At 40.2% G+C, this 15,909-nt stretch overlaps 4 protein-coding genes across 8 annotated transcripts; 2 read left to right on the forward strand and 2 right to left on the reverse strand.

The window, feature by feature from the left end:
• The first annotated feature begins 342 nt into the window (after positions 1-342).
• Positions 343-3,869, forward strand: LOC116851416 (heat shock 70 kDa protein cognate 4). The gene is made up of 3 exons (XM_032830782.1): positions 343-513; positions 609-824; positions 1,818-3,869. Exons 2-3 carry the CDS (start codon positions 620-622, stop codon positions 3,578-3,580), a joined length of 1,968 nt encoding a protein of 655 aa, XP_032686673.1. The 5' UTR covers positions 343-513; positions 609-619; the 3' UTR covers positions 3,581-3,869.
• Positions 3,870-4,661: 792 nt separating this feature from the next.
• LOC116851383 (RING finger protein 10) lies at positions 4,662-9,032 on the reverse strand. Its single transcript, XM_032830723.1, has 12 exons — positions 8,611-9,032; positions 8,304-8,479; positions 7,967-8,190; positions 7,758-7,848; positions 7,425-7,615; positions 7,117-7,312; positions 6,914-7,036; positions 6,617-6,833; positions 6,251-6,502; positions 5,991-6,165; positions 5,522-5,898; positions 4,662-5,444 (listed from the first exon to the last, which is right to left on the reverse strand). The coding sequence occupies exons 1-12, from the start codon at positions 8,678-8,680 to the stop codon at positions 5,344-5,346; spliced, it is 2,193 nt and encodes a 730-aa protein (XP_032686614.1). The 5' UTR covers positions 8,681-9,032; the 3' UTR covers positions 4,662-5,343.
• Positions 9,033-9,807: 775 nt separating this feature from the next.
• On the forward strand, positions 9,808-14,614 carry LOC116851366 (GATOR complex protein MIOS). 5 transcript variants are annotated; one of them, XR_004379568.1, is made up of 15 exons: positions 9,808-10,350; positions 10,454-10,651; positions 10,737-11,036; positions 11,122-11,349; positions 11,479-11,631; positions 11,714-11,895; positions 12,066-12,199; positions 12,276-12,389; positions 12,467-12,833; positions 12,902-13,040; positions 13,189-13,327; positions 13,417-13,624; positions 13,886-14,130; positions 14,281-14,352; positions 14,423-14,614. XR_004379568.1 is itself a non-coding variant. In XM_032830706.1 (15 exons), the coding sequence occupies exons 1-14, from the start codon at positions 10,230-10,232 to the stop codon at positions 14,348-14,350; spliced, it is 2,559 nt and encodes an 852-aa protein (XP_032686597.1). In that variant the 5' UTR covers positions 9,808-10,229; the 3' UTR covers positions 14,351-14,352; positions 14,423-14,613. The 5 variants fall into 5 exon arrangements, 3 of the variants coding, with proteins under 3 accessions (XP_032686597.1, XP_032686603.1, XP_032686591.1); XM_032830706.1 differs by having other exon boundaries at positions 13,886-14,091; positions 14,423-14,613; XR_004379566.1 differs by lacking the exon at positions 14,423-14,614 and having other exon boundaries at positions 13,886-14,205; positions 14,281-14,297.
• Positions 14,499-15,741, reverse strand: LOC116851496 (replication protein A 14 kDa subunit-like). The gene is made up of 3 exons (XM_032830952.1): positions 15,555-15,741; positions 14,779-14,965; positions 14,499-14,704 (listed from the first exon to the last, which is right to left on the reverse strand). Exons 1-3 carry the CDS (start codon positions 15,630-15,632, stop codon positions 14,625-14,627), a joined length of 345 nt encoding a protein of 114 aa, XP_032686843.1. The 5' UTR covers positions 15,633-15,741; the 3' UTR covers positions 14,499-14,624.
• Positions 15,742-15,909: the final 168 nt, after the last annotated feature.

Below are 15,909 nucleotides of genomic sequence, written 5' to 3' on the forward strand. Positions count from 1 at the left end.
TTCTTCGCTGGTTGATCGTCGGTTATTCCGGCCGGAAGTAATGACAACCGACCGATACTTCCGTACGCGTCCGTACGCGTTCGATCAATCGATCGATTCGTCGGCGAGAACGAAGGCATCGAAGGCATCATAAATTCACAGAAGGCTCGTGGATTAATTCAGTGACGAGCGAGGCGAGTGAAAGAACTCGCGGTGAGCGCGTCGAATAAACGCGCAATCGATAAAGGCGCCCGCGCAAATTGACACTCGCCTGACCCGTGCGGTGAAACCAGGTCGGGGCTCTCGACGAATCTGCCGCCGGTGTCGGCGGAAGCGCCGTCGCGATTGGCTGCTGCGGCTCGCCCTCGGTGGAAGGAACGTTCCAGAAACTGCCGTGGATTTTATATATACTGGTGCTGGGGCGCGGGTACGTCACTCACGTTGCGAATCGTCGTCCGGAGAACTTCTTCGCTGTCCTGCACGGACCGAACTGTACAAGCCTTGCGCTTTCAGATTTATAGAAAGACAAAAAAGGTACGTGAACAACGTTGCTCTCGTCGTCTCGGATCGTTGTGTCGCGCCGTTGCCTCGGGCCTGTCATCTAACGAAAGTGCTTTCTCTTCTCGCAGAACCGGAAACAATGGCGAAAGCACCCGCAGTCGGTATCGATCTTGGCACGACCTACTCTTGCGTCGGCGTCTTTCAACATGGCAAGGTCGAGATCATCGCCAACGACCAGGGAAATCGCACAACGCCCAGCTATGTGGCCTTCACGGAGACCGAGCGTCTCATCGGAGACGCCGCCAAGAACCAAGTCGCCATGAACCCCAACAACACCATTTTCGGTTAGTCTCAATTTCTTTCTTATCGCTCGCTCGCGCTCGAGCCACCAAATCTGATTAAATTTCTATTACGTCATGAGATTATATGACTTGTGGCTTGACGAGGCTACGCCTCACATCGCGTATGCCATGACCGTTTCGACATGGAAATTTCCAGTTCCTCTACGCTTACATGTACGCCTACCCTATCATTTATGGTCACGTTCGAAGCTCGTTAGAGGCCGGCGTGTTGAATGTTAAATATATTTTTTTTGTTGCTTGGACACGCAATCTCCCACATAAAATCGGAAAAGAGAAAGATTTAGAACAAAAATTAGAAGGGATTAATACATTTGGAAGAGTAGAACCAGCGTGTGATGGAGCCATTTTATTCGGGAGCGAGGAATGGGAAAGGAGGGGATTGAAGATACTGCGCGCGACGAAATCGCTAACATCAAAAGAATTAATCATTCTTTATCGATTAATGTTGTTAAAATGGGAAATATGACTGTGTTTAGCATAGAAAGTTGCTTTGCAATTAGAAAATTCACGAATTTATTCGGTATATGTTCTCAACGTTGGCTGAATCTAAGAATATATATCAATCAAATTCACGAATTTTACGATATTTGTTAAGCAACTTTCTCTCTTGAATGCAGCCAATGTAAAGCTCCTGCATGTGATCCATGACAATTACATGTATAAATTTTTATATGTACTAAAAAAGTGGAATTAATTTTTTTATAAATTTATTACTATTATTACATAATTTCAACAATAAGTAATTTTATGTATTGTATATGACAAACATATAACTATATTTTTCTTTTACTAAGAAAACATGTCTCATCAAATGATTAATGACTCATCGAAACATGATTTATTGTAAACATGACAGACAAATATTCCAACCATTTATATTTTTGAATTTTATCACATTTTATAAAATACAATTAAGAATCTTTCTGTACATCTTCATTTTGATTCCATCTTATATTTTTATATTTTGATTTTCAGATGCCAAGAGGTTGATTGGACGTCGCTTTGAGGACCCAACTGTCCAGGCTGACATGAAACACTGGCCGTTTACTGTTGTCAACGATGGTGGCAAACCAAAGATTCAAGTACAATACAAAGGAGAGACAAAGACTTTCTTCCCCGAAGAAGTGAGTTCGATGGTCCTGGTGAAAATGAAGGAAACCGCAGAGGCATACTTAGGCAAAACTGTCACCAATGCTGTGATCACCGTCCCCGCTTACTTCAACGACTCGCAACGTCAGGCAACCAAGGACGCTGGTACCATCTCGGGCTTAAACGTGTTGCGTATCATCAACGAGCCCACCGCCGCCGCGATCGCATACGGTCTCGACAAGAAGGCGACCGGCGAGCGGAACGTCCTGATCTTCGATCTCGGTGGTGGCACTTTCGACGTGTCCATCCTGACGATCGAAGATGGCATTTTCGAGGTCAAATCTACGGCCGGTGATACTCACTTGGGTGGCGAGGACTTCGACAACCGCATGGTCAATCACTTCGTGCAAGAATTTAAGCGCAAGTACAAGAAAGATTTGACCAGCAACAAGCGTGCCCTTCGTCGTTTACGTACGGCGTGCGAGCGCGCCAAGCGCACTCTGTCGTCTTCTACGCAGGCCAGCATCGAGATCGACTCGCTCTATGAAGGAATCGATTTTTACACCTCCATCACCAGAGCGCGTTTCGAGGAACTCTGCGCGGATCTCTTCCGCGGCACTCTCGAGCCTGTGGAGAAATCGCTGCGCGACGCGAAAATGGACAAGTCGCAGATCCATGACATCGTCCTGGTCGGTGGTAGCACGCGTATCCCGAAGATACAGAAACTCCTGCAAGATTTCTTCAACGGCAAGGAGCTCAACAAATCCATCAACCCGGACGAGGCTGTGGCGTACGGCGCGGCCGTACAAGCTGCTATCCTGCACGGTGACAAGTCCGAGGAAGTGCAGGACTTGCTCCTTCTCGATGTCACGCCGCTTTCCTTGGGTATCGAGACTGCTGGCGGTGTCATGACCGCACTCATCAAGAGGAACACCACCATCCCGACAAAGCAGACGCAGACCTTCACAACTTACGCCGACAATCAGCCCGGCGTGTTGATCCAAGTCTACGAAGGTGAACGCGCCATGACCAAAGACAACAATCTGCTCGGCAAGTTCGAGCTGAGCGGTATTCCGCCCGCGCCCCGCGGAGTCCCGCAGATCGAGGTTACTTTCGATATCGACGCCAATGGTATTCTCAACGTCTCCGCCGTGGACAAGTCCACCGGCAAGGAGAACAAGATCACCATCACCAACGACAAGGGCCGACTCAGCAAGGAGGACATCGAGAGGATGGTGAACGAAGCTGAGAAGTATCGCAGCGAAGACGAGAAACAAAAAGAGACGATCGCAGCTAAGAACGGACTCGAATCTTACTGTTTCAATATGAAGAGCACGGTCGAGGATGAGAAGCTGAAGGACAAGATCAGCGCCACGGATAAGCAGACTATCCTGGATAAGTGCAACGACATCATCAAGTGGCTCGACGCCAACCAGTTGGCCGACAAAGAGGAGTACGAGCACAAGCAGAAGGAACTGGAAGCTATCTGCAACCCGATCGTCACCAAGCTCTACCAGGGTGCCGGTGGTATGCCCGGTGGCATGCCTGGCGGCATGCCTGGTGGTTTCCCTGGAGCTGGCGGCGCCGCACCCGGTGGAGCTCCCAGCGGCGGCGGTGCGTCCGGACCTACCATTGAGGAAGTTGACTAAGTCGAGATCGTCGTTCCTGGCTTTGATTCGTCACTGCCCATCATGATCACCATCAGCCAAGCAACCACCTTACCATTACTACTACCACTTGCAATCACTACGCATTCCTTCGATTTGGAAATAACACGAAACAATAAACACGAATGAATGAATATAGAACTTTTATATAGCTGCGGTTTTACCTACGATCATTCCGTTTCCTCGCATTAGTGTTCGGCAATTAGCGATCTCTCGAGAGTTCCTTTTTTTTCTTGTCTTTTCGTTGTCCTCTTTTTTTTTTTTTTTATTTTCAACTGAATAATGTATATTATACATCTTCCATTCTACTTATTTATTTGTCGTTACGCGCCTTGTACTTAATACGAGATTCACTTGTGAAGATCCGTTATTTAATTTTATTTCAAACTTTGTAACTGTAGGAGGATTTTCAAGAATATCGTGTTTTTCTGCTCTCTCTCTACTTCTGTAATAAATACGTAGGCTAGTTGTGGCACTTATAAAACTGCTGACTGTTGTCAATGGTTGGTAAACAACGTCGATGTTGAAGTCACAGGCTGTAAATTTTATTTATGTCGGAGCATGGAAAATTTTTCTCGTAAAGTCTGATTTATTAAATTTATTCTCGATTTCTGATATTTAAATTTACACTTTAATTTGTGATTTTACAAATGAGACAGATTTTTCTTGTCTCTGACATTGTTGTGATTAAAATTTTTCATCTATTGTCTTTTGTATCATTACTACCTATTTGTGGAATTAAAATTCCTTTATTGATTTCAATAATTGATTTAAATAATTAAATATTTCATACAATCAAATACTTGTACATTATTTAAAAACTCCCTTTATCCCTACATTACATAGTATATTGCTTGTAGATATAAATATTAAAAGTAAACTAATATTATTAACTAATAAATTAGGAATAATGCAAGTAACTGCATTTCTTAGTATCGACAAATTGAGATTCTTTGATTTTCATTTATAATATTCGTAAACTTACAATATATGAGGATTTCTGTTTTAGGATTCCTTTATAAGTAATTCACACACATACATAACAAGTAACAACACTGAAAAATGAAATGAAGTAAAACTTTATTCGTATGTTCAATAGGCCAGTATGGCAAATAAAGCATAATCAATTTCCGTACAGTGCTATTTTACATACGTATATTCAATACGTTAAAGTACCGCGAATTATAAACAAATCTTGCTACAAGTGATTCAGTGGAAGTTCTACCAAGATAGAGGTTCCTCATCAATTACTACATACATATACCGATAATGATACCAGAACTGAGAAATCGAGATAAATTTTTTCCTCTTGCGACATACTTCGATACAGATCTGTTCTTGTCCGTATATCATCACTCATGATGGATAAGTACTTGCTGATAAAATCTATTGGTTTTTACTTTTTATTTCGCGCGCAATAGTTATAAATTTTCTCGGTAATTGTTGCCGTTTATTAGAACGAAAATATAAAATGACGATGCAAATTGAATGATACACTCACGCGCTAACAAACTGCAAAAGTTTTCAAATAATGAAAAATACAACATAAAAATTTAGTCAATTTCACATTCCCCAAGAATTTACGTAATATAAAACAATTCTATGTATATATATATATATATCTCCCTCCCTCTCTCCCTCTCTCTCTCTGATCTATGTACGATGGATGAGGAGCCTTTGACATCACGCATATTGCGCAAATAATAGCGTAAAAACATGTTTTAATCATAATCAGATAATCATAATTAAGATGCACACGTCATACCTGTTGCAAACAATACAGTCCCCTTAGTCTTCTTTTTCTTTTGCTTCTTATTTTTCTTACCAGTTGTATTAACATTTTCTCCTGTAAATAACGATTCAAATAAGCAAATATGCATTGAAAGAACATCAGCAGCATGTATATGCGCGTGATCGTAATACCTGAATCCTCCAATCTAGTTTGTTCCAATGCGCGAGCAAGTGCGTCGCCAAAACATTGATTGTTTGACGGTGGAGAAGCGTAGTAAGCTTCCTCTATGTCTTCATCGTCATTGGGTAGTATACCCACTATACCGGAACGCGTTCTCGATTGTACCGAAGAAGTGACAGAAGGCCAAGTGTTAGCGGACTTTACGCGTGTTCTGGTGTTGCGTAACATCTCGGCAAATGATGGTTGGCCAACTTGCTGCTGCTCCTGCGAATCCTCTAAAAACGAGTTGTTCCGTGATCCTGTGGCAACCTCATCAAATGTACTTGAAGACGGACTGCTGGGAATGCTCGATGCTGTTGTCGGTTCCGGAGATGACAGTGCACGTTGCCTGAGAATGCGACATGTCACGAAATTCAAATGAATCATTTACGATAAAGATATTAACGATATCGAACGCGAGATAAAGATCATCGTACTCACTCAGAAAACAATAGCTCCGGATTCCATTGTGGAAAGTGATGATTTGACTCGATGTTTATGTTGGGTGTCGGATACTTTCCCATCCGCTTATTCTGCTCTTCCGTTATCTTCTTATCGCGTTTCTTTTCCTCGCGTTCCCTGCGTTGTCTACGTTCCTTCCTCAGATTCAATTGTTCTGTTGATAAAGAAAGGTCAAACGCAAATGAGACATGCTAGTGAACGATATGACGTGAGAATATATTTCAAAAGATAACAATTACCACGAAAAGCACGAAGAACGTGCTCCGACACGAGCGGTGGTCTCAGCTCGATTTCCGCTAATTCAAACTGGCAAGTGAGCGGCAGGTGACAAAGGTATCGCAATCTGCGTTTTAAATCTTCCGTATAGCTGCCCGCTTCTTTCTCAAGAAGCTTACCTGTTATCACCGGAGGACAATGTTCAAGATCGCCATATTGCATTTCCAACATTTTCACATTCATTGCGTGGAGGTATAAGTGTTGCCCGTCAACGGCTGCAAATTAATTTGACGTAACGTTACTGGGGTTATTCCACTGAAGTGTTCAATGTTACATTTTGTATAGTTCGAAATACTTGACTACTCTTACTTCAGACTGTGATTATTTACCTTGATAAAAATAAATAAATCTGGAAGGACCTGAAGCACACTGGCTATCGTTGGAAGCACTGTCCACAATTTTTAAGGATTGCTCCGCTTGAGCGGTCTTCAAAAATTCGGTATCGTTCTTGCAACATGCATCAGTATTTACTTCGTTCTCTCGCGACGTTTGATGAGCAATCTTTTTCTCGGTTATATCTTCCATGGATAAAACGTCTTTCGAAGCCTTATACAGCGCACATGTCTCTCATTATTCGGCATTGTACTAATAATAAATAATTATGCAACGTTATACTAAATAATTACCTTCAACAGTAATTCGTTTTCTCTTTGCGATAGCTCATTGAGAGCTCGCTTGATGTAACAATCCGCACTATCCTCATATTCAACTTCCAATTGAATACGTTCGAGTTCTATGATGTGTATAATCTAAAGACAATCGTCACATATGCGTTATCATTTTCGTTCTTGCAATTATAAATATATCGAATTTAATCATCAGAACTTACGTCCTGTACGCTCGCGATAAGAAGTTTTGAATAAATTTGATTATCAGAATTTTCCGAAGCAGACAGAAATGTTGCCGGTGGTATATGCGTCGTTGATTCTACGGGAATCGCGAGTACAGAGCCTCTTTCGCGACGCATCAAACGTAAATTCAGTGTGTCACCCAAATTAACCGTAGTCTGCATAATCTCGAACATACTGAAAAAAAAAAACAATACAAGATTGAAATCTCCGTCGAGAATATGTTTTTGCTCTGTTGAGCATCTCTCAACTGAGTCTGCATTGCAGAGTTTGATATGCATATTTGTACCTTTTCAAGTCATTTTTATTGACGGTGGCATAACAAATAGGACATTTGCATGAAGCGTCTTTCCTGTCAGAAACGTCTATATAATGAAGAATGCAAGGCCAACAGTAAACGTGGCCACAACGTGTCATCTTGCCTGCGACTGGTGGACATAGACAAATAGGGCAGGACAGGTTTTCTGAGCTGTGAACTTTCTGCAAAACGAAATCAGTCAAATTAAAGAAATAAAATTCAATCCTATATCCTTATGTGATGTGCAGCAGTGTTGCAAGACGTGTTCACATAACAATCAAAGTAATAAGTTGTAACAACTTACAATTTGCTTGACCAACTTACAATTTGCTCGACCAACTTCCAATCCACGAGAACATCTGGATTGGTCCAATATAGAGAATAATCTCCTCCCGCAATCACAACAAATTGGCAACTACAAGAGGAAAAGACAATTACACAGTTGTATATTTAACAGTGCAAACTTTCATAATAATTTTAGTATTAATATTATGCACACTAATATCTAGTTTGTAATAACAGCACTCTGTTACCTGGCTTGTAGAAACTGCTCCTTGTTGTATTTATGCCGCTGTATCGGTGGAAGCCATCTGTTACTGTTGTGATTGTTCCTCATCGACTTGCCCATATTCCTGCTCTGAGCATTTCTCGGCTCATAGTGAAAATTCAGCAGATGATTGCCGTTCAGCAGGTAGTTCTCTTTTTTGCATCCATGAACCAACACTGAGCCAGGCTCAGCCCATTTTGCTGCCACTACCTATATATATATATATATACACACACACACACACATGTAAGAATGTATTCAAAATATAAAATTCAACAAATTCAGAGAAAGAGAAAGAAAGATCATGCATTTGTAAAGCAGACCTTGGTATTCTCCTCTGTACTGCCATGATATTGTCCTTTAGCTCTCGGTCTCTTAATAGTATCTTTTGCTTTTTGTACGTTCCACTTCCTCGGTTGTTCATTCTTAGAGAAGTTACTAGCGCTAGCAAGTTCTCTTTTGCGCCTCTTCTGCGGATAGATCTTGGTATTAACGACATCTGAAAAAAAACGCAACACATGAGGGAAGACACCAAGGTGCAATTGAGCACAGAGGAAACGCGCGAGCAACGACTCAGCGAAACAGCTGGCATGCTAATTGCTGTGACCCACCAGGATTAATAACACGCACCTTGATTCTTCTTAGCATCAACACCGGCCCCCTTGGGCGGGGACGGCGGAAATTTGTTCTTTATGTCCATTTGCGCGACGACCGTACAATTCGGTCTGGTAGCTCGCCTCGTCAGTGCTGCGGTCTCCTCCGTTTGGAGAAACGATATATTCTCGCAGGCCCTTCATCTTCTTCAATAAGCCATGTTTTGTCAGTACCAAAGTAGTAAAAAAATACGTGCTCCGATTGTGTCGACTGATCGACAGGCCGATGCGGTGGTGCACGGAGGTACGCGAATAGCGGCGGAGCGGAACGCTCGCTTCTCTCGGGGGAGCAGTCGGTCTCCCGCTTCCGTCGCCAACGACGACGATTTTTGGAGGATAAACCTGACGACGGTAACTATCCCGTGTCCCCGTCGCTATGATGGCGACGATATTAACGATCTACGGAAGCGGAAGTCGGCGATGCGCGTGCCACAATCGACAGCGCGGCACAACCGTCTTCTCGTCAGTCTCCTGGTCGTTCAAAAAATCAACTATATTTAATTGTCGTTTATCGTGGTTATCCTCGTGGTTTGCATCTACGAGGGCTCGTTGTCCCTCACATTTATAGATGCTATTTTGAATTTGGTGGACGATACCGCGCGCGTGGGAAAGCGCAACAACTCGTGGCGCCAACCTGTCACTTGAGCGGGATATTAAAACGACCCGAACGTATTTCTTTTCCACTTTTCCACACGCGGTCCTCGTCCTTGCATAATGATCCACGTTCTCTCCAAATCAGGAACATTGTCCCTGATGCATTCGTCTCATTAATAGTAAAGTCTAACTTTAAAAATACACACAGAAACCCAGATAACATGCATGTCTAAAAACTGTCGAAAAAAATCTAAAAGACGTCTTATGCAACGAAATGTTGCACAAGATGTCTTTTAGATATCATTTTTCGCAAGTTCATATTGGAGAAGATTCAAGCATTGAAAAAATATTCAATTTTCATTTTATTTGATTTTATACTAGAAAAACAAATTGCATTTATTATAAGTAAGATTAAGTTATTAAGTTTATGTGAAAGAAGATTCATGACTGATACCTAATTGAAGTTAGCGCCTAATGGTTATTGCGTCTGATTGGTGTATTCTTCTAGGGTATGATCCAATCACAGATGCAACTACTGCGCGCCTGGTGAATAAAAGAGAAACTATATTTTGCACGCGTGCGCGGAGCACGGCTAAAGTCGCTTTAAAGTGGTGTCTCTCGGGTCGTATTTAATATCAGGTTATGTTGGGTTTATCCAATATTGATAGTTTTATTGTAGACGTGATACAATCAAAATATTATCAGTTATATAGTAATTTTTAGAAGTTTTTGTAGGAAACGTGGCCTAGAACATTAGAGAAAACGAAAGAAAAGGTGACGTTCTTTCGTCAGAGGAACAGATATCCAGTGGAAAAGGAAGACGAAATATATATACTACACGTTAATAATCACATCATACGTCACAAAGATTATAATTGCGGTAAAATATTGGGGCTTCTGCTGTGTGACAGCATGAAGATTAAATTGCTTCATCGCACAGCGATACGATGATTCGCAGTTTCATAACAGAATCGTTGTAAAAGGGATAAAAAGGAAAGAAAGATGAGTAGTATTAAATTAGATGTGCAGTGGTCTCCTGTTCATCAGAATAAATTCATCACATGGGGTACTGAGATTAATTTGTATGAAGTAGTGCCTCTGGAGGATAGTTTTGAGCAGTCCTGTAAGCATATAATAAAATAACTTTTTTGTTGCTTTATTATCTAAAATTTTTTTGCTGATGTGTTTTATAGCATGTTCTTATATGTATCATTTTTTTGTTACAGGTCTAAAGATCTCAGACCACTCTATTGCTCACCTCCTTGCTACTAACTCCAGTAATCATTATGTCAAGTGTATTGATATATATCCAGAACAGGAACCTGACATCTTGTTAGCAGTTGGTCATGCAAATGGAAAGGTAGTTTTAAGTACTTTTGGTCCTACAGCATATGATTCCTTGGGTCTTACAGGAAAGGAATTTGGTAAATCATAATGTTATGATAATTTGTGAAAGAATTGTCTCAATAATATGCTGTATAATTTACACAATCTTGGATAAAATTGCAGTGCCAAAGCATGCAAGATCTTGTAATGTAGTTGCATGGAATCCTGTGGACAAACATCTAATCCTATCTGGTTTGGACAAACATAGTAAGGATCATTCCGTGCTGTTGTGGGATATAGATAAAAATCCACAATATTCAGAACGAATGCACCATCATGGCAGTAATCAAATGGATTGCATCAGACCAATAGCAGAGTTGGGTGTATCAGAAACTATACATTCTGCTGCTTGGTTCAAACATGATCCAAAATGTCTAGTTCTTGGTGCCAATAACAAACAGCTGAAAATGCTTGACTTTAGAGGTATGCTTACAAAAGAAAAAAGCTATTAATATTATTAATAATATAATCAATTTATTAATATAATGACTTATTTTCTTCTCACTAGATTCTGCCAGAGTAGTAAATGTCACTCCTACAAAGGCTGTTTACAATGTATCAGTAAACCCCTATCATACCCATCATTTAGTTTCACATGTTGATAATCAAATCACAATGTGGGATATCCGATGTTTTGATAAGCCTGTTCTTACCTTGGTGCAATTAAAACAGATAACAAAGGTTCTCTGGTGTCCTACTAGACGCAATCTCCTTGGTGCTTTGCAGAAAGATTCAGGTACCATATGATATACATATATTTAATGGAACTTCTTTCTAATGGACCTTGTAATTCATATCACAAGTGCTGTAATATAAGTTACTATATATGAACAAGAGTCAAAGTGAAAATATGATTTTTTTATAGGAGCATTACATCTGTATGACATACAAAACAGTGGAGGAGAAGATACAGAGCCTGGCGTCTTGGAGAGGGCGGTTGTACCATCCTGGCACATTCCCGTGAACTTTTCGTGGCATCCGACACATGTAAATCGATTACTGGCAATATCTCAACAAGGTTTGACGATATTTTTATTACACGATATCTAAAATATGACTGTGATATTGTTTAAGTTCACAGAAACGTAATTATTTCACAGGCATAACTGATTACACTGTGTGGGAGAGGATAACAGTTAGCTGGTCCTCTGGATCGCGTCTGACGTGGAATCATGCATTCAAATCGTTGAAATACATAAATAGTGAGGATAACACGTACAAGACATTGGACGACATTGCGATTTTAACTAAGAAACGCGCCAATGCGGAATATGGTTTGCTTGTAAGTAGATAAAATAAGGAGAAGCACATCCTTAATGTGCTTTAAACACTGATATATGTATAAGGAGTTTATTTGAATCTGTTTCTCTCCTTCCGAAATTCTCACAATCTTCACAATAATTATCGCGTGAACACACATGTATTCAAATCATTCATATATCATATTTGCAGCCGGATTTAGCGCAAAACGGGGAATTAGCCGAGAGCGAGACTTTAAAGCATTTATGGCAATGGTTGTATCTGAGCGGCGCCTTGGTGGAAGACGGCACTATCCACAGCGTCGACAATAAGCATCCCGGTATAAGGTAAAAATTACGACGAGCTACAGCTAGTGCGTGTACAATAAGCATATGTGGCTTCATTCCTCCAAACTTTACGTAGAACAGTTCTGAAATTAGACGGTCAGCAGAATCCGGTCAATGGTTTCTTGAAGTCTGAACTGATTCATCGCTCGTGGACGGACATAGGTTCCAATCACACGGCGAAGATCTATAGGTAACGATTGTAAATTAAAGTAGATAAGATAGAAATGTTCATACGCGCTTAATGTGCCTTCATTGATGATAACGTAGATCCGCGGACAGAGACAAGAGTCTTCTTCTATGTGGTTTGCGATTCGACAAAGAGACCAACGGTCTATACGATAATACATATCTGGAAGGGCTGGAAAGAGAGGGCGCGTACGCAAGAGCAGCGGCACTCGCGGTGTTCAATCTTTGCCTCAGACAGGCGATAGAAATCTTGAATCGAGGTGCCAGTAAATTATCCATGACCGCCAATCTAGATATCGTGGCTATGGCATTGTCCGGCTTTTCTGAAGACCGCAACAGCATGTGGAGGGAATCCTGTTTGAAATCTAGATCTCAATTGCCGGATCCTTACCTGAGAGCGACATTCGCCTTCTTAACCGCAGACAATGATTCCTATGAGAATGTACTTGTACGTAAAACTATTTCCCCGATAAAATCATTAGGTATTCGATGAACTCGACGCGTTTATTTTGGTAGAACGAAAGCGGCATGGCTGTTGAAGATCGAGTAGCGTTCGCCCTGATGTTCTTATCGGACAGTAAGCTGCACGATTACTTGAAGAGATTGACACAGAAATTAACCGAAGAGGGAAATCTAGCAGGCTTCTTGCTTACAGGTGTGTCTCAATTAACAGACATGCATTTTCCCAAAGCATTGTCTTTACGTTTCAAATTTTGATAATATTTTTTAGAGAATGTATGTCAACTTCTCAATTCCTCCGACTACTATAAATGCTCATTTATCAATGCATCCTTGTGTTCTAGGTGCGAGTGTGGAAGGTATACAGTTGTTAAATAGATACTTAGAGATCACCGGGGACGCTCAGAGTTGTAGTTTAATCGCTATTAGAGCCTTAACGCCTAAATTGCTTCAGGAGAATCAAGTTCAAGTGTGGATTGCCAAGTATTAATCAATTTTTTTTCCTACGAATGTTTATCGAATGTTTACGCGTGGCACTTGCGTTAATCATGCATTAATGTTCGCCCTTATAGTTACAGGAATCTCTTAGACGCGTGGAAGATGTGGAATCAAAGAGCTCAATTCGACATTGCTATGAAGTCCTCCACAAACGAGAGTCCGCCACAGCAGATATATGTTTCTTGTAATTTCTGCGGCAAGAGCATCGCGGCTTTCATGCAAGGTCTGAGCAGAGCACGAGCTCCGTTTGGTAGATTAGGCAGCACTTCTAACAAATTGAAAGTAAGTTCTCACTAGTTCTATTTGAGAAGATAATCAATATGCAATGACTAAGCGCTCTTTAGATATACAATCATATATTAAAATAATAAGGCAAGTAAGACAGAAAATACACAATATACAACAATATTTAAATAGTGTATTTTTCGTGTCTATGTATATATCTTTATGAAATTTACTTCAACATGGGCGCTGGCTCTTACTTGCCTTATTATTATAACATAACGCATTTCTTTCCTTCTCAATGGTTCCCTTGGTTCGTAGATGTCGGCGTGCCCGAATTGTCGCAAACCTTTGCCGCGCTGCGCAATATGTTTGATGTACATGGGCACCGTCAGCGGACTGACCACCTCCAGCGTTAATCGCAGCGAGGATTGCGATAGCAAGCTCACGGAATTTAATAACTGGTTCACATGGTGTCAAACGTGCAAGCACGGGGGACACGCCGAGCACATTACTCAATGGTTTCGGTAAGAAGTTACCGATTACGTTCGTATCGACATGAAACGGTAAATCATTGAATAACAAAATTGAGAACTAAATAACAGATTAATAAAATAGCATCAATATAGTCCAAAAAAGAGGCAAGTGTACAAGACAGTACTAGAAAGTCTGCAACATACATTATTCATCTTTATGTGATAATTTCTTTTTTTTAGACAACATTCTGAATGTCCAGTAACATCGTGCACTTGCCGCTGTTTGTCATTGGATACATCCGCTAAATAAGAGTGAGTATCGTGCAGATTTCTTCATATTTTTAAACAAGAGTGATAATGAGTGGGTTTCTTATGGTTTCAGGATTTTTTATAATTTGTATACTTAATAGATGTACTTATAGTGCTTCATGTACAGAAAAAAGAATAATGTTCTGATGATTTCCTTCACACACAACAGCACTCTTTGTTATTTTGCAGAAAGCGTACATACTACTATGTTAAATGGAATGTAAAAAATGTAAACAATGAACACAGTAAATAATTTTTACATAATCATATCAGTTCTAATCTTTATAGAATATTCCATCCAACTGATCGCCTACTGCATGACGTGTGTGCATCATGGTATTGTATTCACTTTCATCTGTGGCAAATATCTTTGTCAAAATGATATCGATGCATTTATTAGAATAGTCAATTGAAAGGTTGGTTACTCACCAAAGGTTTTTGTCATGTCAGGAGAAAAGCATACAAAGCTCTTGCATAACAAGGTAGACTTTGATTTCACTATACCACGCACTTCTACATAACCTGAAACGTCTTGGTCAAGTGGCTCGGGTAATGTCACATTAATTAGAGCGTTATCTGTTGTTGTCAATTCTATGTTCATACCACTTGGACCTTTCTGCAAATTATATCAAATACATTGTACAAATTATACATTCATACATACATTAGTTATATAATTTATATAATTATCTTGCATTGTATATGTATTATCTCTCAGTTCAATGCGGATTATTACAATTACTGCTAAAATGGTTGCTTTCCAACAAGAGACACAAGTTGACACAAACATCATTCTATCTTTGTTCCATATTTAGTGAGTAACAAAGAAAAGATGATACTTGTGTCGACTTGGTTCTTGCTGGAAAGCAACCAATATAAATCATTACTACTTTGTAACCAGGCTTGGACCAATGGCGACGTTATCATAGTTTTACCTAGAGCCGATTTTTGCAACCACTTGATAAATTAACAGTTAAATCATATCTAATTTGGAGAAAAAACAAAGACAAATATATGATTGTAATTATAGTCTTCCGATTTAGCTGAAGAAACGAGATATTTGTTGAGTTTCAGCCAAGTCTAAGGTGAGGAAGGATTCTAAATTGTATAATTACCCGTATGATTTAATTGTTAGCTTACCAAGAGATTGGAAAAATCAGCCCCTAACTAAACAAAATTAACTTGAAATACTGTTTCGATTTTACCTCTGTGATTTTACCCAAAACGATCGCCTCTCTGCCAATATGTTGTCCCAATCGCTTGCCTAAAGTACGTATATCCATTTTTGTAGGTCTGTAAATTTGTATACTATGAACTTCTCTTGCTTGATACTACGATAAGCAGCCTTTTTTAACCAAAGATGAGCTTGACTGTGCCGGTATTTTACTCGATACCGTTTTGCACGACTGTTTCATACGCCATCTGCTCGCCTTAAGTTAGAACTATTTAGTCATATCCATTTTCAGGCACAGTCGATAAAATCTTTGTTTGGTGTGTCCGTGCTATGTTCATAATTTTCTTTTATCTAACTCATTTATATATTTATATTTATATTATTGT

This window comes from Odontomachus brunneus, unplaced genomic scaffold (genome assembly GCF_010583005.1).
Source record: "Odontomachus brunneus isolate Ranch 3 - 2012 unplaced genomic scaffold, Obru_v1 Obru_scaffold_006, whole genome shotgun sequence".
NCBI lineage: Eukaryota > Metazoa > Arthropoda > Insecta > Hymenoptera > Formicidae > Odontomachus > Odontomachus brunneus.